The sequence below is a fragment of the Siphateles boraxobius genome, unplaced genomic scaffold (genome assembly GCF_051911475.1).
Source record: "Siphateles boraxobius isolate OS27281-9 unplaced genomic scaffold, OSU_SipBor_1 207, whole genome shotgun sequence".
Taxonomy (NCBI): domain Eukaryota; kingdom Metazoa; phylum Chordata; class Actinopteri; order Cypriniformes; family Leuciscidae; genus Siphateles; species Siphateles boraxobius.
Window position 1 is genome coordinate 2,537,246 of NW_027508819.1, and position 24,312 is coordinate 2,561,557.

General features: G+C 43.3%; 1 protein-coding gene across 7 annotated transcripts in view; it reads left to right on the plus strand.

Moving 5' to 3' along the window:
• The window catches only part of LOC143745618 (transmembrane O-methyltransferase homolog), a 43,317-nt gene that overhangs the window by 13,512 nt on the left and 5,493 nt on the right, over nt 1-24,312 (plus strand). For 2 of the 7 annotated variants that reach the window (XR_013206040.1, XR_013206038.1), the window contains 3 exons: nt 6,172-6,445; nt 6,804-7,000; nt 9,529-9,675. Coding sequence is in view for 2 of the 7 variants with exons in the window: in XM_077237750.1 (XP_077093865.1) it covers nt 6,190-6,445; nt 6,804-7,042 (495 nt within the window). In the remaining 5 variants the exon portion in view is untranslated. Of the gene's footprint in view, nt 1-6,171; nt 6,446-6,803; nt 7,269-7,595; nt 7,788-9,528; nt 9,814-24,312 lie in introns of those variants that run through there. The other 5 variants (XR_013206037.1, XR_013206039.1, XR_013206036.1 and 2 more) reach the window with 4 other exon arrangements.

Sequence of the window (24,312 nt, forward strand, 5' to 3'; positions counted from 1 at the left end):
AATCACCTTTCCTGAATACTAATGAGGGGGGCAGGGGAATAGGGGCAATCTTGAGCTGCCAGTCCCAAAACAAATTAGCATTTACAAAGCCAAGCCATCAACTAACAGCATGTGGTCAGACAAGTTCCTGTTTTCGGGCCTTTGCGGGCATTTACAGGTACGCATAACAAAGTTCCAAAGATCCCTGCCAAACAGCACATTTAGCGGGCGTATTCATTGTCTGAATTCTCCCGTATACACCCCTTTTGACGCAGTGACCCCCCTTCATGTGTACGCACACTAACCCCCCCCCCAAATATTACTACTCTACAATAGAATGTAGCCAACTTAATGTTATACCAACAACAATAATATTTATTTTATTTTATAATAAAGTTTATTTAAAGGAACACTCCTCCGTTTTTTGAAATGGGGCTTATTCACCGTCTCCCCTACGTTAAGATAGGTGGGCAGAAGCATTTTTGTCTTAGTGCATGCATTGTCTTAGTTTGGCAGTGCTGACGCTGGCTTAGCTTAGCATAATGAATGGAATCCTATGTTGTCAGGTAGCATGTCAAAAAAAACAACCTTGCAAAAACCCTAACCTAACCCTAACCAGCAAAAAAAAAAACCTAATTACTTCTTGTGGCCTGCGTATTCACAACGAGTACAAATAGCAATTCAGATTAAGACTAGGCTATTTCCTAGGCAGATATTGACTTGGGACTATATTAGGGCGAATCACAGGCGAAGCACTGCTACTGCTGTCCATTTTTAAAAGGACGGAACGCTCGCTCCGCTCACACCACGAGCCTGAAGCAAGCTCAGTCAAGCCTGACTCCATTTCTTTTTGGAAAATGTTGTTGTTGCTCTTTAGTTCTTTGGGAGGTAAGGCTGTGGTCTAAGCGAAGTTGCGAGGCTAGCCCTTCAGTGGAGCGGTCTGTTGCGACACAGGTGCACCTGTGTCCGGCAGCCGCTGCCTTTTGCAGCGGAGGATCCGCTGCCTTTTAGAGCGTCTCCCCCCTAAGGTCTGTGAGTTCTCTTCCGTTCCGACGGGCAAAGCTTACAAAGCCTGTGGGTAAGCCGCCGCCTCTTTGCATGCCATGGCGTTGCTACAGGTCTATCAGGCCAGGGCACTCATGCACGACGGTAGCCCAGACCGTGGGCTCATAGGTGAGCTCCGCACTACAGCCGACCTCGTCCTTCAGGGCACGAGCGTTGTGGCATGCGCGATCGGTCTGGCGATGTCCACTTTAGAGGTCCAGGAGCGCCATCGTTGGCTCAGCCTGGTTGATATGGCGGATGCGGACAGGGTTTGGTTCCTGGACTCCCCCGCAGAAATGCATTCCCCAGTGACCCTTCTTGCACACAACTGTGCTAAAGTCAGGGAGGAGATGGAGCAGGTATTGCTAGTTGCCCCTTATTGGCCCAACCAGACCTCTCCTCGACAGCCCTTCCTGACTCCTTCCTCTGAGTACATTCTCAGGGATGGGGCATGATGGCACCCGCGTTTAGACCTTGGAGAATTACAGGTCTGGTTCTAAAAGAATGGGACGCAGAGGTTCTGGTTGGTACCGCAAGAATTTTTTATGCTGTAGAGACCATCACTTCTGTGAGAGCACCCTCCCAAAATGAGACATGTTTCCCCTTAGAAGTGGAACCTATTCGTTGAATAAGTCTTCACTTCATGAGGAGATCCCGAAGGTGTTCGATCACTTCAGTGCTTTCTTCCTGCAAAATGGGTTGGAGTGAGGCTGTCTCTTCCACCCTCAAAATGGTATGTTGCCTCTGTATTGACGCACATCATGATGCAGTGGTTACAAATCCGTGGAAAGCATGTCTGGTCATCACGTTCCTGAGGGGAGCAAGGAGACTGAATCTGTCCCCTCTTTGCCCTCTTGGGACTTATCTCTGGTGCTACTGCACTGCAGATACCTTCCTTGAGCCCTGCAGGCAGTGAGTTAAAAATCCTGTTTTTAGAAAAACTGTTCTCCTGCTTGTTTAGTCTCTACCTAGAGGGTAGGGACTTGCACGCATTTTCAGTCAACGAATCGTGCCTGGAATTCGGGCCGTCTACTCTCATGAAAATCTGAAACCCCGGCCTGGATATGTGCCCAAGGTTCCTACCTCTCCTGCGGGACCAGATGGTGAGTATGCAAGCGCTGCTCCGGAGGAGGCAGACCCAGTCCTGGTTTTTCTCTGTCCGTCTGCTGCATTACGGTTATACATGCTCAGAATGCAAAGCCTGGACCTTAGACCAGCTCTTGTCTGTTACGGAGACCAGCAGAAAGGAAGGCTGTTTCCAAGCAGGGGTTGGCCCACTACATCTGGTTGGCTTCATCTTGGTGATTTTCCAAGGTGCACGTGCCCACCTGGGTGTTTTGAGCTCCTCCCAAGTCAGTGTATTGCTCCCTCCTAGGCATTGACACAAAGTGCCCAGCTGAACAGATGCCAATTAGAGTTGGGGGCTGGGTGACACCTATCACGTTCACTAGAGAACTAACCTATGTGTCGAACTGCTCCTTTCACATGAAGCCAGTTTCACTGTAAGCCCGGTTTGAAGTGTCGGCTTGCTGCGCCATTCCCCTCCTATGGACTGGATATGTGCGCAATTCTTGCTCCAGTAGAGTTCCCCTTATTAGTCGAACCCTTGAACTGGAATATGGCAGCACTAGTGGCATTTTAACTGGAATCCCAATCAGTCGACACGTAGACTACGTCGAACATGAGCGACCGAAAGGGAACGTCTCGGTTACTTATGTAACCCTCGTTCCCTGAAGGAGGGAATGAAGACATAGCCCCGTCGCCACTCTTGCTGGACCACCGCTGACTCCGGGCTCCACTCGGCTCCTCAGCGAAAAACAACTGGTGCATGCATCCACTTCCGTATTTATACCCGCCCCACAGGGCGGAGTGTGAGATGCAGATCTCGCACGCCAATATGCATTGGCTCGTTTTAACAGTACTCGAAGATGACAGGCTCCCTAAGCGTGATCCCAATCAGTCAACACGTCGACTACATCTCCGTTCCCTTCTTCAGGGAACAACGGTTATATGCGTAACCAATATGTTTTTGTCTGTTTTAATTTAGTAAACCTCTGTTGTGCAGATCTGCAGACAAACAAAAGTTGTTACATTTTCATTTGATAGCATTTCAATAATATATTTGTATTAAATAAAAGAATCCAGACATAATCCTGTCATGTTCACTGATGTCTCTGTCATGTTCACTGATGTCTCTGTCAGGTTCACTGATGCTCACTGATGTCTCGGTCAGGTTCACTGATGTCTCTGTCAGGTTCACTGATGTTGACTGATGTCTCTGTCAGGTTCCCTGATGTCTCTGTCAGGTTCACTGATGTCTCTGTCAGGTTCACTGATGTTGACTGATGTCTCTGTCAGGTTCACTGATGTCTCTGTCAGGTTCACTGATGTTCACTGATGTCTCTGTTAGGTTCACTGATGTCTCTGTCAGGTTCCCTGATGTCTCTGTCAGGTTCACTGATGTCTCTGTCAGGTTCACTGATGTTCACTGATGTCTCTGTCAGGTTCACTGATGTCTCTGTCAGGTTCACTGATGTTCACTGATGTCTCTGTTAGGGTTCACTGATGTCTCTGTTAGGGTCACTGATGTCTCTGTTAGGGTTCACTGATGTTCACTGATGTCTCTGTCAGGTTCACTGATGTCTCTGTCAGGTTCACTGATGTCTCTGTCAGAGTCACTGATGTCTCTGTCAGGGTCACTGATGTCTCTGTCAGGTTCACTGATGTCTCTGTCAGGGTCACTGATGTCTCTGTCAGGTTCACTGATGTCTCTGTCCGGGTCACTGATGTCTCTGTCAGGTTCACTGATGTCTCTGTCCGGGTCACTGATGTCTCTGTCAGGTTCACTGATGTCTCTGTCAGGGTCACTGATGTCTCTGTCAGGTTCACTGATGTCTCTGTCAGGGTCACTGATGTCTCTGTCAGGTTCACTGATGTCTCTGTCAGGGTCACTGATGTCTCTGTCAGGTTCACTGATGTCTCTGTCCGGGTCACTGATGTCTCTGTCAGGTTCACTGATGTCTCTGTCAGGGTCACTGATGTCTCTGTCAGGTTCACTGATGTCTCTGTCAGGGTCACTGATGTCTCTGTCAGGGTCACTGATGTCTCTGTCAGGGTCACTGATGTCTCTGTCAGGGTCACTGATGTCTCTGTCAGGTTCACTGATGTCTCTGTCAGGTTCACTGATGTCTCTGTCAGGGTCACTGATGTCTCTGTCAGGGTCACTGATGTCTCTGTCAGGGTCACTGATGTCTCTGTCAGGGTCACTGATGTCTCTGTCTGGTTCACTGATGTCTCTGTCAGGTTCACTGATGCTCACTGATGTCTCTGTCAGGTTCACTGATGTCTCTGTCAGGGTCACTGATGTCTCTGTCAGGTTCTCTGTTGTTCACTGATGTCTCTGTCAGGTTCATTGATGTTTACTGATGTCTCTGTCAGGTTCAGTGATGTCTCTGTCAGGTTCACTGATGTTCACTGATGTCTCTGTCAGGTTCACTGATGTTCACTGATGTCTCTGTCAGGTTCACTGATGTTCACTGATGTTTCTGTCAGGTTCACTGATGTTCACTGATGTCTCTGTCAGGTTCACTGATGTTCACTGATGTTTCTGTCAGGTTCACTGATGTCTCTGTCAGGTTCACTGATGTTCACTGATGTTTCTGTCAGGGTCACTGATGTTCACTGATGTCTCTGTCAGGTTCACTGATGTTCACTGATGTATCTGTCAGGTTCAGTGATGTATCTGTCAGGTTCACTGATGTCTGTGTCAGGTTTACTGATGTCTCTGCAGGTTCACTGATGTCTGTTTTAGGGTCACTGATGTCTCTGTCAGGTTTACTGATGTCTCTGTCAGGTTCACTGATGTTAACTGATGTCTCTGTCAGGTTCACTGATGTTCACTGATGTCTCTGTCAGGGTCACTGATGTCTCTGTCAGGTTTACTGATGTCTCTTTCAGGTTCACTGATGTCTGTGTTAGGGTCACTGATGTCTCTGTCAGGTTTACTGATGTCTCTGTCAGGTTCACTGATGTTCACTGATGTCTCTGTCAGGTTCACTGATGTTCACTGATGTCTCTGTCAGGGTCACTGATGTCTCTGTCAGGGCCACTGATGTCTCTGTCAGGTTCACTGATGTCTCTGTCAGGTTCACTGATGTCTCTGTCAGGTTCACTGATGTCTCTGTCAGGTTCACTGATGTCTCTGTCAGGTTCACTGATGTCTCTGTCAGGTTCATTGATGTTCACTGATGTTTCTGTCAGGTTCATTGATGTTCACTGATGTATCTGTCAGGTTCAGTGATGTATCTGTCAGGTTCACTGATGTCTGTGTTAGGGTCACTGATGTTCACTGATGTCTCTGTTAGGGTTCACTGATGTTCAGTGATGTATCTGTCAGGGTCACTGATGTCTGTGTTAGGGTCACTGATGTCTCTGTCAGGTTCACTGATGTCTCTGTCAGGTTCACTGATGTCTCTGTCAGGTTCACTGATGTCTCTGTCAGGTTCTCTGTTGTTCACTGATGTCTCTGTCAGGGTCACTGATGTCTCTGTCAGGTTCACTGATGTCTCTGTCAGGTTCTCTGTTGTTCACTGATGTCTCTGTCAGGTTCATTGATGTTTACTGATGTCTCTGTCAGGTTCAGTGATGTCTCTGTCAGGTTCACTGATGTTCACTGATGTCTCTGTCAGGTTCACTGATGTTCACTGATGTTTCTGTCAGGGTCACTGATGTTCACTGATGTATCTGTCAGGTTCAGTGATGTATCTGTCAGGTTCACTGATGTCTGTGTTAGGGTCACTGATGTTCACTGATGTCTCTGTTAGGGTTCACTGATGTTCACTGATGTCTCTGTTAGGGTTCACTGATGTTCACTGATGTCTCTGTCAGGTTCACTGATGTTCACTGATGTTTCTGTCAGGGTCACTGATGTTCACTGATGTATCTGTCAGGTTCAGTGATGTATCTGTCAGGTTCACTGATGTCTGTGTTAGGGTCACTGATGTTCACTGATGTCTCTGTTAGGGTTCACTGATGTTCACTGATGTCTCTGTCAGGGTCACTGATGTTCACTGATGTCTCTGTTAGGGTTCACTGATGTTCACTGATGTCTCTGTCAGGGTCACTGATGTTCACTGATGTCTCTGTTAGGGTCACTGATGTTCACTGATGTCTCTGCTGGTGTTCTCTGTTCCTCTGCTCTCGGCTGTGGTCGTGATGATAGCTGTTTTCCGCTCACCTCTGTTGGCTCTGTGGCGTCAGCTGTATTCTGGCACACTCAGGCGTTCTCACAGGAAGGTGTGTGTCAGCTCCACTCACGCCCATGTCTTCTCCAACTGCACCCACGGACAGGCTGAGAGTGTTCTGCTGACCTTCGACCTCTATTCCACCACACACGCCTCCTTCAACATCGGCCCTCTGAAAGGTCTGTTATCCTGATGTTTTGTGTGCCTCCTTAAAGACTTTTACTAATCACAATTAATGGATGTTTTTTTCATTGTTAAAAAAGGTCATCCTCTTTCTTCACTTTTGTAGCATTTAATTTTTGTTTTCTATGAACAATTTCTGACCCTCAAACACTGCCTTTCTAATGCCTTTTAAGACTTCTTTATGTAAATGACCAGTTATAATTGACTGTTTCTGCAGCTTAGTTTCCATGCATGATCTTTGTTGTGAATGTTAGAGTATGTTTACATAGTGGATGTTATATAAAATGCTTTATTTAATCAAGTAATACTCAGCTCGTCTTCTGCTCTGTAGTAACATGTCCTCTTGTGGTTTAGGTGAGTTTCTGGATGAGATTGTGAAGCGTGAAGCCCCGCGGAGGGTTCTGGAGTTGGGGACACACTGTGGCTACGCTTCAGTCAGGATTCTGCGTTTACTCCCTCCGTCTGGAAAACTGCTGACTGTCGAGCTTGATCCTCTGACAGCGGATCGAGGGGAGGAGATCATACTGGTGTCAGGCTTCAAACACCAGCAGGTATTACAGGACTGGAATAGAAGGATCTTTGATCAAGTGTAAATGTGGTTTTTTTTTTTATGTAGTGTCATAGTAATATGTTGTCTTTGAATTAATTGCAGTTTATTTAGATTATTAATAAGGCAAGACACTACAGGTGAATAGGGTAAACATGTAGATATCACCATACTTTCTTCACTTTACCCCCCTCGCCTTTTTCGTAGTTAGCATGAGACTCAAAATACTCTGATTTTGGTCATACAGAAAAGCATTATACATCATTCGAAACTTTTACGTGTCTACTTTTATTTGTGTTCACTCACAATAACAAAACTTTGTGGTTTTGTAAAAATAAAGATAACAGATAGGATGCGCTTTCTGTCATCCCAGTCTCTGAAAATTTTTCTGAAACTTATTAATTAATAAGTTTAAATTAAATTTAAATTTAAGTTCAAATTAATACTTGCCACACATACATGAGAGATATGTCTTTAGAAAGCTTGAAGTGTCTATTTTTAAATGAAGTAGGTCAAGTCGGAAACAAATATTCTCTGTTTATGTATTCCGTATGAAACCGAGTGGTACAGTTTCTCAAGCGTCTGCTCATTATCGTTAGTGTGACCATACCCAGGCGTGCACAAGTGATTCACATGCTAATCCACGTGTAAACGCTAACCTGTAAACGCACACATCACCTCAAAACAAAGCATCAAACTTCTTCATTCCCCTGCTTTTCATCGAGTTTGGAAGACGTGCTGTGAGAAATAAGCCTGGGATTTACCTCAGAAGAAGAAGTGATCTACCGGAGGTAAATAATTTATTCTCACTTACATTAGTTAGTGTGTTATTGTTACATAATCTTGTACACATTTTACTAGTTGAACTATTGCCAGACAAAAATGTGTCGATGGAAACAAGTTGAAAATGAAATATAGGCAGGTAGGCAACCTTTCAATGCTAAATAAATATAAATGTACCACACGAGGATGTTTTTATGCACTATAATATAAAACAGAGTACAATATAAAAGTAATATGAGTGTTTTAAACTGTAACATGATGAATACTAGTGTTTACTGTGAAATGCTGTGTTCGTGAATATCTGCTCAAACGTCATAGATGTGCTAGACAATGTTTCATACATTGAATGGTCTCTGCAAGCGCTGTGAGTTTAAATCACTTAGGATGTGCATTTGAAAAGCAAAACGTGCCAAGCATTTCATGTTTTAAAATCACCCTGTATCCTGTAAAATTGCATGTAACTCCCTTCATAATGTCATAAGTGTTTATAATAATTTCCATTGGGGTCTGAAATGGCTTCTTATCACAGAATGAGGCAGACAGTATATTATTCTGAAGTATACTTAATATAATTAATGCTATGGCGATTAGAATTGTATCATAAATATATTTTGTTCTAATGAAAATACCTGTGATGGCTTGGAAAAAAACAGATTAACCATATATTGTTATAGTCATGTATTTATTCTCTTCATATTTAATGAGTTAAAGTGTTTCTTCTTTTTATTCAGCTACAGCCATAGTTGTATTAGAAATGTCCTTAAACGTCATGTGTCACATTACTTCTCTGAGGCATATTTTGACTTTCTGCACGAGGGCGCCCTCCGGCTTCCAGTATGAATTAAACATGCATAACATTTCTAATGCTTTAGGCCCTGTCCACACGAACACGGGTATTTTCAAAACCGCAGATTTTTCTGCGGCTTGGTGGTTCGTCCACACGCAAACACAGTATCCGGTAACTGACTTTTTTTTAAAACTCCTGCCAGGGTGAAGATTTTAAGGAACTCCGGTTGCAGTGTAGACGGTGAAACCAGAGATTTTGGCTTGTGACGTCGGAGTGCACGCTGTTATCTCCTTTGTTTGCATGAGGCGAGTCTGTGCAATGGCAGATCTGGCCAAAATATTGCTGATAATAACTGTACTAACAGGGCTTATAACGTGTACAGATACATGCACAGTTCTCCCATTATATTGTGGAACAGAGGTGTCAGAATGCAATACTACAAGGGTTACTGCTTATGACAACATGTTGTTAGCCTACCAGAACTGGTAATAACCTTTTTTCAGGCTTCTGATGGGCCAACACAAAAAGGCTTTACGATTAGAGTTATATGGACACCTGTTGGTTTGGCATACTCTTGACAGTGCTTCATAGTGTGGTTTTGCGTTTTCATGTGGACAGACATTTTTTTTCACTGTTGTGTGGACTTTTTTGTTTTATTTAAACAGAGAAAACTGTTTATAAAAATACCTGTGTACATGTGGACTTGGCGTTGTAATTACAAGCCTATTACAAGCTGTGTTTTTCCCAAAAAATAAGTTTTCTGTAAAGTATTATTATTATTACTATTATTTTATGCAGGCCTACAAGTAGGCACAACAAATCTGGTGTTCTTTAGATTTTTGGTGAATTTTATATCACAATTTTTAACCACAAAAAGCATGATTAGTTTTTTTCCCCAAAATCATGCAGCCCTAGTTGCTCCTGATATTAGCATGTTCACAGTTGTTTTGTTGTTTTTACAGGGACCAGATGCCACTAATTCTTACTGACTCAAACTTATACACAAGTCTCTTCAAACTGTTTTTCTCTTGAGAGCACTGTTACCAACACCTACAAGCTTCTACATGAACATGGTCAAATGAAAAAAGCAAACACCTTGGAAATGACAGGTATGTTGTACAGGAACTGTTTTAGGAATGTTCAAGTCTCTGTTTTTGGATCAGTGTGCTCAATGTGCCTTTTTGTCCTTCGTTATATATATTTGGATTTTGTGTTTTAAATAAATCCAAACAATCAAAAAAACAGTATTTTAATCTCTCATTCTTTGTGCAAGTTCCCTCACAGTCCTACCTGATAGGGTTATTTGAGGAGGGTCTTTGTCTTCCCAGGCGTGAAATGCATCAATATTCATGATGATACATACCCTCGTTGCATACAGCTTTCTTACACAAAATGCATTTTGCGTACATTTTCAGAACAAAAATCTGAACGTTGGAAAAGGCAATAAAGCAATTAAATCTTAAAGCAATTAAATTAATTAATAAAATAGTATATAAATCAGGCAAATGTTATATGAACAACCCCTTCTGTAAAAATCTTCAGAATATAGATGAGAATTGTAAAGTTAAGTAAAGAATTGTAAAGCTGCTGAACCTGAGATTTCTGACTCATTGTTTATTATCATTTTGAGAAAACCTTAAAATATATGTGTTGCATTTGAAAACTACAGGCGCAAATAGATAGTAGATAATGAAATAGATAGTTTAATAAAATAAACACTTAAATATTTTTCCCTCACTAGTCTGAAAGACAACAAGTTATGGAAGAAAAATAGCCCAAAGTCTCAATTGACTAGTGTCTGAAAAAAAAAAATTCCCATCTCATATTTATTTTCCACCAGTATTAGGCCATTTGGAGCTTATATTGTTAACAATTTTAACAACGTCACGCATCACACCCACAAGCCAGATGGATTTGGCACAGCTGTTCTTGATGTAAAATACAGTTGTACTTAACCACTTTTCCCCCACATTCACTGACTTTCTGAAACACCAACGTAGCAAGGCCAGATTTCCTCCCTACCTTTGCCGGGGCTCCATCAGTTGTAATCCCTGCCATATTCTCCCACTTGAATTTTAATTTAAAACTATCTCAACGGCAAAAAAAAAAAAAAGATCCTCTCCTTTAGTAGTACTAGAAAGGGTATCTATGCCAGCCTGCTCTTGTGTCACTTCATATTTTTTTATTTACTCCATGTAGAAATACCAACAGCTGTGCAGAATTAGATATATCGGTGCTCTGGTTGCGAGCTATTGAAAAGGTAGAGAACCTGACTGTGACTTGATTTGCTCACCGATGTCTTGTATGGAATTACTTTTGTGTCAATAATAATGAATGTAACTTTTCAAGAAACTAATGAAAATATAAATTGAAACTGAAAAAAATTATTTTTTGAAACTAATTGCAGGCAAAAAACGTTACTTCGTTTTTAATACACTGCGTGTTTTGCTAACTGTTTTCTCATCTTTCTTTCGCTGATCTGAACTTACAAATGTGCTTCCAGAGTTTTCATTTACGTTTATGAAGTTTTCGTTTACGCTCCCTGAGTTTTCGTTCACCATTCTGGCACATATCTCTCTTGGGGGGGCGGGGCTAGCAGCAGTATGTTCTCATTTGCTACTGAGTTTTTGATTGACACCGTCTTCAGCTGGAAGTGAAGGTGTCAGTGTTGTGTTTACATGTGTGGATGTGAGCATCTGTAAGCGCAGCTTTCTATTTCATTTTATTGCTATAAAGTTTAAATTTGTATTTATCTGCTGCTACACTACATTGTTGAGAGAATTTCTTAAAGAAGGAATAGTTCAGACGAATTATGATTATCATTAGTGATCGTCACTATTAGGGATGGGCAAATGAAGCCTCATGAAGCACTGAGGCTTTCCCCTGATTGTTCCAGGAAAAGCTTTGAGACTGTCGAAAACAGCGCCATCTGGTGTTTAGCAAAAAATAAAGCAGCCAAAACCCTGTAAAAGAAGTTTCGTCAGATGAATCAGCCATCACGCATTCCAGCTAGTTTCATGTTATGTTGACAAATAAAAGCATCTGTGTGTGTTGAATTTCTCTGTGTGATGAATTAATTTACCCATTAAACTGTGGCATTTAATGCCAGTATGAATATCAATATGATGTCAAAGGCAAAATGTATTATATAGCACCATTTATACAGACAGGCTGTCCAGTGTGCTTTACAAAGCAATATATTATAACACAACAGACAGAGAAAAGGAGATTTAAAAGCAAATTATACGTTATTAAAAGCAATTGAATACAAGTGTGTTTTCAAGCGTGACTTGAAAACTGACAAGTCAGACGCAGAACGAATATGAATAGGCAAGCTATTCCATATTGTCGGGCCCGCAAAGGCACAATGACCTCTGTGTTTTAACCTGTACAGTGGTATAAATACAATTTTCTGTGTGCCTGACGTAAGAACTCTGGAAGGATTGTATTGCTCTAAGAGCTCAGATAGACAGAGGGAGAGCAAGGTTATTTAGGCACTTATGGACAAATAAAAGAATTTACCGTAAAACGAACCGGCAACCAGTGGAGGGATGCTAAAATCGGGGTAATATGTTCCCGTTTGCGAATGCCTTTTAAAAGTCTCGCTGCTGCATTTTGGACTATTTGTAGACGTATTAGAGTAGTTGCATTTATTCCATAATATAAAGAATTACAATAGTCCAGTCGGGATGACAGAAAAGCATGTATCACCCTTTCAAAAGCTTGGGGACATAGAAAAGGCTTAACTTTAGTCAGCATACGTAAATGGAAAAAACACTATCTGACAACAGAATTTACTTGCTTATCCAGTTTCAAGGAACTATCTAATAAAACACCAAGATTTTTCTTACACAGGCATTTACTAGCAAAGAAAGTGTATATGCTTCAGGGAGGTGATTAAAACTACTTTTTGAAGGAATAAAGAGTATAAGTTCCGTTTTATTTTCATTTAATTTTAGGAAGTTGAAGACATCCACTTCTTTATTTCGTCTAGACACGCCATAAGGTGCTCGAGTGAACTTTTTCCTGCCCGTTTAATAGGAACATAAATCTGAATGTCGTCTGCATAGCAGTGAAACAACACATCATATTTTTTAAATATGGATCCCAAAGGGAGCATATAGAGGGAAAAGAGTATCTGTACTGTACAGTACAAAAGGTACTGTATCTGACAATGGCCGTTGCCATTGGACCAGAGCGCTGTCAATCACTGCCTGATTCAACTTTGGCAATGTAAAGCCAGATCACCATGCCAATAAAGCTATTCAAACTTAATTTGTAAATTGCTGATTTTTTGAGTTTTTTGAAAGAGGAGAGAGATGACTTGACCACAGACCAATTTTTTTTAAGTATCGCCCTGGTTGCAGTTAATTAATATTTATTCTGATTACTTTTGTGTGACTGATCAAGCTATTATAAAAAGCCAGAGGTTAAATTGGGCTGGAGCGCATCGGAGCGCAGCTCCGCCTCCTCAGGCTCCCTGCCACCCCCTGCTGGAGCTCCATTGCTCCGGTAAGTGATAGGAAAACAATAAAACTGTCACAGTCACCACCTAGTTGTCTTTGTCATTATCATCATCTCTGTCACTGTCATCGTCACTGTCTTGTGTTAGTCCTCGTCTGCACTACAGTTCCCAGCATCCTCCTTGGCCCATACCTGCACCTCCTTCACCATTACCCGCACCTGCCAGCAATCATCATCATCATCACTCACTCTTCAGCTGTTGTCTTCATTGTTAACCTTTGTATTTAGTTCCTTTTTGTTCAGTCGGTCCCTGTCCGCTCTACTTCGTCAGTAATAGTAAGTGTGTGTGTTCATCCTGCCTGTCTGTACCCGTTGAAGTTTATTATTAGTAAAAGTATTTGTATAGGAGCTTTTTTACCTCTTCATCTTCTTCTGACTACACCACACCATGATGGGTATCCTTCTCACCCCGGAGAACCCAGCTCATTCTCTCCTCACCAGCTTCCAAAATGGTCGGCCGATCGAGGACTACGTAGAGGTGTTTGCTCAGTACCTGGATCATGTGCTGTGGTTGAGTGGCTCAACCTTCAACCTTCACGCGTCATGCCTGTCCAGCCTGATCTTCACGCGTCATGCCTGTCCAGCCTGATCTTCACGCGTCATGCCTGTCCAGCCTGATCTTCACGTCATGCCTGTCCAGCCTGATCTTCACGTCATGCCTGTCCAGCCTGATCTTCGCATCATGCCTGTCCAGCCTAATCTTCGTGTCATGCCTGTTCAGCCTGATCTTCACGTCATGTCTGGCCAGCCTGATCTTCGCGTCATGCCTGGCCAGCCTGATCTTCACGTCATGCCTGGCCAGCCTGATCTTCGCGTCATGCCTGTCCAGCCTGATCTTCACGTCATGCCTGGCCAGCCTGATCTTCACGTCATGCCAGGCCAGCCTGATCTTCGCGTCATGCCTGATCTTCGCGTCATGCCTGTCGAGCCTGATCTTCGCGTCATGCCTGTTGAGCCTGATCTTCGTGTCATGCCTGTCCAGCCTGATCTTCACATCATGCCTGTCCAGCCTGATCTTCACGTCATGCCTGATCTTCACGTCAGTCCTACCAAGTCTTAACTTCACGTCAGTCCTGCCGAGCCTGCACTTTACGTCAGTCCTGCCGAGCCTGCACTTCACGTCAATCCTGCTGAGCCTGCGCTTCACGTCAGTCCTACCGAGCCAGAGAGTGTTCACGTCATGCCCGCAGAGCCAGAGACTGTTCACGTCATGCCCGGCGAGCCAGAGACTGTTCACGTCATGCCCGCCGAGCCAGAGACTGTTCACGTCATGCCTGCCGAGCCAGAGACTGTTCACTTCATTCCCGCCGAGCCAGAGACTGTTCACGTCATGCCCGCCGAGCCAGAGACTGTTTACGTCATGCCCGCCGAGCCAGAGACTGTTCACGCCTGGTCAGCCTCCACTGAATCCTCACCTCCGACCAAGATGGCTGTCTCGCCGCCTGAACCCTCAAAGCCTGTCCCTGAGCCTGTGCCCATAGCTCCGGCCAAGAAATTTTTTTGGGGGGGCTATACATCCTCTGCCAGAGGGGCAAGACCGTCCCCGCCATGGCCACCCGAAGGCAAGTGTCCACCATGGCCGTCCGAAGGGTCGTTTCCATCCTGGCCATCGCCCTGGTCTCCCGAACTACCGGTACCATCCTGGAGTCATCGGTCCCTGGTGACCCTCCGGGGGAGGACTCCAGGACGCCCTTCCCCCCCTCCCTTGTTTCACCATGTACGGCGCGAGGACGCACCTTCCGGGAGGGGGGAGTTCTATCACAGTCACCACCTAGTTGTCTTTGTCATTATCATCATCTCTGTCACTGTCATCATCACGGTCTTGTGTTAGTCCTCGTCTGCAGTACAGTTCCCAGCATCCTCCATGGCCCACACATGCACCTCCTTCACCATTACCCGTACCAGCCAGCAATCATCATCATCACTCACCGTCTTCAGCTGTTGTCTTCATTGTTCACCTTTGTATTTAGTTCCTTTCTGTTCAGTCGGTCCATGTCCGTTCTACTTCATCAGTAATAGAAAGTGTGTATGTTCATCCTGCCTGTCTGTACCCGTTGAAGTTTATTATTAGTAAAATTATTTTTATTGGAGCTTTTTTGCCTCCATCTTCTTCTGCCTACACCACACCGTGACAAAAACTAGGTAAAAAAAGTTGTTAGCTGTCTGTATGTTTAACCGTTCAATTGAACTAACGTTAATGTTAGCGAGCTCAGTAACATTAGCTAATGCCAGCTACGTTAGTTGACATTGACGTAAAACCGCCTACACAAGATCCGCGGTAAAACCCGCTCTGAGCCTGAAGAGTTGACTTTTAGACCACTGATCTTTATAAAGTTGTTTTGAGATTCAGTAGGCCTATGTGTATTTAAACTGTCTTGTCTGGTGAAGTAAGGTGAGAGCTTGTTTGTTTTTGAAGGCAAATTATACGGAAACGACAAATGAGCCAAGCTAACGTCAGCAATAGAACTTTTTTCTTTTTCTTTTTCTTCATTTTTACTGGCAAGTCATGAAGAACAAGTTCTTATTTACAATGCCGGCCTGACAAGTGGAATAACCAATTAGGGAAAAGGAAATAGGGCTAAAATAAATACAGTACATTAGAAATACATACAGGTTAACAATTAAATTAAATACAATTTAAAACACAACACAGTAGACAACACAAAATGATTATGTAGAGAAGCAACTGCATATGTCCGTGAACAAGGATGATATAATAGTTTTAAAAGATGAAATTGAAATTAGTGTATCTAGTTTGAGGATATTTTGCAAAGCGTTCCAGTCGCGAGTGGCAGCAGATTGAAAAGAAGCAAGCCCAAAGGCAGAGTTAGTTTTGGGAAAACATAATAGAAGACGAAGTGAGGACCGGGTGTTGTATGTGACAGGCTTTGGCTGCAGCAGGTGACCTGAGTAAGGAGGTGAGCGGCCGAGAAGGGTCTTGTAAATGAAGGTGAACCTGTGAATTTTGCGGTGATTATGAAGGGAGGGCCAGTTGACAGATGAATATAAAGCACAGTGGTGTGTATTGAAAGGAGCATTTATGGCAAACCTGTTAGCGGAATGGTAAAAAGTGTCAAGAGTTGAAAGAGTGGACTTGCAAGCAACCCTGTATATAGTGTCTCCATAGTCTAACATGGGTAGAATGGTCATTTGAATAAGAGTAAGTTTGGCGGAAGTGGTGAAGGAAGAGCGGTTTCTGTAAAGGAAACCAAGCTTGGCCTTGACCTTAGATTGCAGCTTTGATATGTGGATGGAGAAAGAAAGTGAAGATTCCAACCAGATGCCCAAGTATTTATATGCAGTGACTTGTTCTAGAACTAGCTGCTAGCTAAAACTTTCAGAGAGACATTCTAAAACGCTTAACGTGAAAAAGCTTACCGTGGCTTAAGGTTGGAAAACAACTATCAATGATCACCAAATTTCTCATGGCCATATCTTGTCATGAACACTTAAGCCTGTCAAAAAAACTAAACCAAAATATTTATACGATTATAGAAGTTCTCACATTAATGTTTTCTTCTTCATTGGCGCCTATAGCGAGGAAAAGGCTTAACGTGGTTTAATTGACCTAAACAATGATCAATATTACCAAATTTCTCTCTCATATTGCTCCTCATAACCACTGCAAACTGTCATAAAATCTAACCCAAAGTCCAATTATTATGGATAATAATAATAACAAAGTAAGTGAATTGTAAAGTATTTCTATTTGTTTGAATAAAGACTCAACCCTACCTTACACATTAATACTGGAAAAAGAGCCTGTCTAGTGTAAAAACACATTAAGTCATTTTACGGCGCGATTTTGAATGATGACCATTCACCCTAAATAAGGGCTCCCCCGCCCTACAAAAGCCAATTTAACCACTGTGTGTAGCTAGTATGAGTAACAAAATGCCTTTTCTGTGTCCATATTTGACTTATAATAAGGCAAAAATAGTCATTTAAAATGAACATTTCAGAGAAAATGTTTTAATCTTTAGCAGTCTTTAATAATAAATCAATGTCCAAATGCAAAATCTAATACATGCAAGTAATTATGACAGAAAACATCCAGCAACCAGGGAATACACAGCCATGGATATACATTTATATATAGGGCTATTCTATGAAGGTATTTTTGGTGCAAATCAACTGAACGCCTGTGACAGTGAAATTTGTAGTTGTAGATAATAGCCACACATGTGTATCAGTACATCTGAAAAACTTGTAGACTTTTTCTCTCTCCCACAAACAGAACACATCAGTTACACCTTCTCAAATTCTTCATTGCAGGTGCACAAATCCTATTCTACAAATCAAGAAACTCGTGCGCTCACATTTTTTCTACAGTTAATGCAGTAAATATGGTGCAAAACGCATTCACACACTCGCATCAAAAAATGTGAAGTCACGGACAAATTTTGCTCATCCACAAATCATCAGTATGTGAATTCATCCAATGAGAGTTATTGACGAGTATCCTTGTAAGTCCTAAATTGGGTAGAGAGTTGTAGGACAGAGGAGAAGCGAGGACAAGCGAGAAGACAAGTAGATGTAGACAAGATGTAGGACAATGTAGAGAGAGGACAAGCGGTTTTTCTGAATATCCAGTTCTCCTGTTGTTTCAGTTTTTTTGTTTCATTTTCTTTTTTTACCTTCTCACAAATCTGTATTTTAATTAGATGCGTTCCCACTTTATAAAACAGACGCTCTTAATAGTATTGCAGTTTAAATTTTATAGCACTTAAGTGAGATTGGCCAACAGCTAGTTTCGATTTCTCCCATTATTCGGGTAATTTGCGTTTGCTGTGTTATTTGCTGGGCCGAAACAGCTGTCCTCACTCAGGCGTTACAACGCACTATATCTATGTAGTGTGCCGCTGTTGTGGAAGCGTCAGCGGAAGCGTTCAGTCTCCTCGTGTGAAGACCGACTTGGGTAAAGACCATCGACTCTACCTGTGCGACTCCACCGAGCAAGGACTCCGGCAAGGCACTTAAGTATCGTCTTCTCCCCTTTTCCTTTCCCACTTGCATCGTATTTCCCTTCCTCAATATGTGCTTTCAATACATTCCTGTTGTCTCTCGACAACGTGCTCTCATCACGCACAGAAGGGAGCGCAATACTGCTAATCTGCGTCCCATTCTCTCATCTACACGCACACCTCTCTCTCTATCTATGGGTCTATGGAATTGTCAGTCAACAGTCAATAAAGCTGACTTCATTCCAGCTTTTGCATCTCATTCTACTCTTAATATCTTGGACTTGACTGAGACCTGGATCCATCCAGAAGACTCAGCAACCCCTGCTGCTCTCTCTAACAACTTCTCTTTCTCCCACACCCCTCGTCAGTCTGGGAGGGGTGGGGGTACTGGTCTTCTCATTTCTAACAACTGGAAATACTCAACTCTCTCTTCTCTATGCAATAACAACTCATTTGAATATCATGCAATTACACTTAAAACTCCCATTAGGATCCATATTGTAGTTATTTATCGCCCCCCAGGTCAACTGGGAAGCTTTGTTGAGGAGCTGGATGTGCTGCTGTCCTCTTTCCCTGAGGACGGCACCCCACTCGTAGTCTCTGGTGATTTCAACATTCATCTAGAGAAGCCGTATGCAACAGACTTCATCTCTCTTCTAGCCTCATTCGATCTCAAACGACTCATCACCAAAGGTACTCACAAATCAGGCAACCAACTGGATCTGGTTTACACGCGCAACTGCATCACAGACATTTTGGTGAAACCTCTCCACGTTTCAGATCATTTCCTAATTACTTTCAATCTACAACTCCCTACCCATGCTCCACCAACCCCGCTACCAGTTACTTTCAGACGAAACCTGCGCTCACTTTCTCCTTCCCATCTTTCCTCTGCTGTGTCATCTTCTCTTCCCTCACAATTTTCATCTCTGGATGTGAATACCGCAACGGATACTTTATGCTCCACTTTAACTTCTTCTTTAGACAATATCTGCCCCCTCTCCTCCAGGCCAGCACGCGCTACTCCCTCTAACCCCTGGTTATCCGAGGTTCTTCGTGAACACTGGACCAATCTCAGGGCAATGGAGAGGAAATGGCGCAAATCAAAAGACACGTCTGACCTTAGAATGTATCAATCTCTGCTCTCTTCCTTTTCTGCTGATGTTCACGGTGCAAAATCTTCATATTTCCACAACAAGATCAACAGCGCCTCTAACACACGAACACTTTTCAAGACATTCAACTCTCTCCTCTGTCCACCATCACCCACCTCCTCTTTAACTGCTGATGATTTTGCTAGCTTCTTCACCAATAAAACAACTACTATCAGCAGTCAGTTCTCAGCTCCACACACACAGGAACCCAAACCATCCTCTCCCACTACCAGTAACCTTCTCTTTACCTTCTCTACACTAACCGAGGAAGAAGTATCTAAACTTCTTCTCTCCAATCATCCTACCACCTGCCTTCTAGACCCCATCCCCTCACACCTTCTACAAGCCATTTCTCACACACTTCTACCAGCACTCACACACATCATCAACCTCCACACTGGCAATCATCAGATCCTTCTATCCACCCTCTCATCACTGGGCATCAAAGGAACTTCCCTCCACTGGTTTGAGTCCTATGTCACAGGTAGGTCCTTCAGGGTTGCATGGAGAGGCGAGGTATCCAAAGCACATCAGCTGAACACAAGGGTTCCTCAGGGTTCAGTTCTTGGACCGCTCCTCTTCTCCATTTACACCACATCACTGGGACCCATCATACAGGCACAGGGTTTCTCTTACCATTGCTATGCTGATGACAACCAGCTCTACCTCTCATTTCAACCAGATGATCCCACAGTAGCTGCATGTATCTCTAGCTGTCTGGCGGACATCTCGACATGGATGAAGGAACATCACCTGCAGCTCAACCTGGCAAAGACTGAGCTTCTCGTCCTCCCTGCCAATCTGTCTCTATAGCATGACTTCACTATCCAGCTAGAGTCATCCTCAATCACCCAATCAAGGTCGGTCAGAAATCTGGGACTAATATTTGATGACCGGCTGTCCTTCACAGACCACATTACAAAGACAGCTCGATCATGCAGGTTTGCTATGCATAACATCAGGAAGATCAGGCCTTTCCTAACTGAGCATGCAACAACTTCTCGACCAGGCCCTGGTTATTTCTAGACTTGATTACTTCAATGCTCTTCTGGCTGGACTTCCATCATGTGTAACTAAACCTCTACAAATTATCCAGAATGCTGCAGCCCGCCTTGTCTTCAACGAGCCCAAAAGGGCCCACGTCACTCCTCTGTTCATCTCACAGCATTGGCTACCACTCGCTGCTCGCATTAAATTCAAGGCTTTGATGCTTGCTTACAGATCGACCACAGACTCAGCTCCGTCCTACTTTCACTCCCTACTACAAGTCTACATCCCTACCAGAATGAGAATCGTTGGTACCATCACAGCCAGGCACTAAATCACTCTCCAGAACATTCTCATTCACGGTTCCATGCTGGTGGAATGATCTCCCCACCCTCATCTGGAATACAGAAACCCTGACAGCATTCAAAAGACAACTGTAAACTCGTCTCTTCCCTGAGTACTTATCATAAAAAAAAAACAAAAAAAACTTTTCTTATCCTTTAAATCTTCCCTTGTCTGGTTTTTGCTACTCTAAGCAATGCCTGAACTTTGTATTTTGAGCACTTCTTGCGTTATTCTTGCCTCTTCACGATGACTCGTTTGCTTTAGTCCTCAGTTGTAAGTCGCTTTGGATAAAAGCGTCTGCTAAATTTAAATGTAAAGAGTTGAGAAAATGGGATGCAAATATATCCGACGGCTCTAAGTTATCGTAGTGCAGGAATCCCTCTTCGTTCCCCTCCTGGACCTGCGAGGACACCAGTGTATATGCACAGGGAAAGAGTTAAGGGACGGGGTGGCGCTGATAATCAGGGGGAGGCAGCCGTTCACTGTATAGGCTTTTTGGACTTCATAAAGCACTGCGCAGACCGATCGGTGGCTGACTTGAAGCAGTGCATGCTGCAGTGCATGCCGACTTGAGACAGCACCGATGCCACATGACTGTGACGTATGCCATCAGAGTCCCGCGAGAGCGTTCCGAGAGCAGCCGGAGGACTCAGCCAGAGCACCTTCTCCAGAGCGACTGCACGAGATCTCATGACGACACACCTGTTCCACGATTGGCCGAATCCACAAGCTCTGATGACAACACACCTGTTCCACGATTGGCCGAATCCACAAGCTCTGATGATGACACAGCTGTTCCACGATTGGCCGTATCCACAAGCTCTGATGACGACACAGCTGTTCCACGATTGGTCGAATCCACAAGCTCTGATGACGACACACTTGTTCCACGATTGGCCGTATCCACGAGCTCTGGTGATGACACAGCTGTTCCACGATTGGCCGTATCCACGAGCTCCAATGACGACACAACTGTTCCACGATTGGCCGAATCCAAGAGCTCTGATGACGACACAACTGTTCCACGATCGGCCGCATCTAAGAGCTCTGATGACGACACAACTGTTCCACGATCGGCCGAATCCACAAGCTCTGATGACGACACAACTGATCCACGATTCGCAAAATCCACGAGCTCTGATTGAGACGATCAATGTTCCACGATTGGCCGGATTCACCATGAATCCATGGATGTTGTGTCATGTACTGTCCATGTACTGTGTCATGTTAATCAAAATAAAACTGATAAAAAAAACTTAGATCCTACTACATTGGTAATTAAATAGTATAGGCTTATGATGAGCTTTTGTTCTTGTACAAACAGACACTGTATTAAGCAGTACATGGGTATCAAATGGAATCGTCTGTGTATTTGACAAAAATTGCATTTATTTCGCTTCAGCTGTGGTAAAGTATGCAAACGCAACTCTTACCGATCGGTTTCATCCAGTCACAGCCGATGTCCAGCACACCTTTTATTCACCTGTTAGACCTACCTGTGTCATGATCCCCATGCTGTGTCTTGTTTTGTAAGGACTTTTGTTTTGGCCATGTTTGTAGTTTTCCCTGTTGATAAGTCTTCCCCAGGTGTGTGTCTTATTTGTTATCTTGTTAAGCTAGATTGCCTCCTGTGTATATATACCCTTGTGTTTCAGTCGTCTTTTGTCAGTCGTTTTCTTTGCATGTTTGTTTGAAGCAAGCGTGCCGCACAAGCCCTGAAAAGTGAAGCCAAAGCGTCTCGATCGTCCCCCGGTGACCGGTCCTAGTCAGACCTATCGCTAGACCTCAGGGGGGGGCACAATTATTATTAGCCTACAGTATGTATATTTATAATAATCAACAATCGAAACTGTCTCAGTTTATATACTATTGTATTGGAACTTAAATGAAAACATTTTAATAAATTTGTAACACTACAATTTGAAGTGTTTGTTTTTAAAATAAGTTTGTTTTTAGTTAGTCATTTGATGCTATAAAAACGGTGCTATGACGTCATGATTGACCGGTTCTCTGAGCGAAGTAGTCACTGAAGCACCAACGGACTTCGGGATCTTCGGAGGATTGAGGAGATTGTATTTAGTTTATTTTAACAAGCCTCCTGTCGTACTTCAATCAACAGACATCAAAATTGGAGCAGAACGGAGGAACGGAGCAGACATAGGCCAAAGTGCAGGTTCTGGGAGAGTGCATTCGGCGAGAGTGAGGGCGGGCCGGTGATTTCGCGGCTTTACTTCCTGCTCACTACTGCGCAGGTCTGGTACCGAGATCGCAAATGGATGAGTGAGTCGATCGCTCGGGCACGGCCGACAAGGAGTGCGTTTTTTGTTCTTGTGAGTGTATTGCGCTCACTCCTTGTTAATTAGTTTGGTCTACTCTATTGCGTACCCGAAAAACGTCAAATTTACAGAGAGAGAGAGAGATTGATCCGTTAAAGCAAATTTCTCTGAGCAGATCATTACAAATAATTGTCCATGGATGAAAAGGGGAAGAAAAGAAAAGGTGGACCTGAAAAGTTACGTGTAAAAAAAGCATTAGAGGTAGATGCTGTGAAATGCTTCAAATTAACATATTATGCATTTGGCGCGAAGGGAAGTTGCATTTCAGCAGGCTCTCACGGCTCTAGTATTACAGCCATGGTCAAGGATAGCGAGGTTGGACCCAGCAGCGCGGTCATTGTCATTGATGATGACCAACAACACCTCTCCCCCTCCCTGTACCTGAGCCTAGTGAAGAGGATGACAATCAGACTGAACCGGTAAGCTGAATGAAATCAGTTCAAATTTGATCATTTGCGTGTTATAGGGTTTGAGAGAAATTTAAATTTGCTACTATCCTTTGTAGATTTTGTAGCTATGATCATTGCAGATAGGACCAACACATCTTACACAAGAAGTTTGCACCTTTTTGTCCATGTGGCTTTCTGGGCAGGTTTTATGAGTATTCATATTATTTGTCTTAGGCTACTTGCTTTACACTTTACTTTACAAACAAATATTTATTACAGATAATGCTCAATAATCCCTCTCTTATACACACAATCTCTGTCTCTAATTCACATACACAAGCTCTTTCAAATGCGCGCACACACACACACACACACACACAGACACACACAAGCCATCTCCTCCTCCTCATAAAACTCTGCTGACCAGCTCCCAGAAGATGCCCTGAAGCCTGTGGACATCAAGCAAGTTTAATGTCGCATGATAGCCTAATAGTATGCCATGAGGATTTGTGTTAATGCAAAATAGTTTCAATCTTGATACAGGAGTTGTACAGCTGAGTGGTGTATCTTACACTACTGAGTGGTGTATCTTACACTGCACCAAGATGATACCCCCTGACTAGCTGATATGCTGTCTTAATAGTTTTATATTAATAATGTTGTCTTAATGTTCTTCTGTTTGTTTCCCTTTGATTTACAAATATGACCTAATCTATGTTCTGTTAAGGAAGGAAAAAGTACAAACTACTCCTGCTGCATCTAGACGGCAGCAGAAAATTGAAGGGTTAGTTGGAGAAAGGAGACAGCTGAGGAAGCAATGGAAAAAAGCAGAACAAAGTCAGAAGGAGGGACTTAATCTCTTACAAAGGGCCATAAAAGATAAGCTTTGAACATTACGCAGAGATGAGCGCCTACGGAAACGCTACAAAAAGGAGCGTGCGAGGGCTAATTTCTATAAAGACCCATTCAAATTCGTTAAGAAGTTATTCACCGGAGAGAAGAATGGCACTTTAAAAGCATCTCGGTTTGAGTTAGAGAGATATTTGG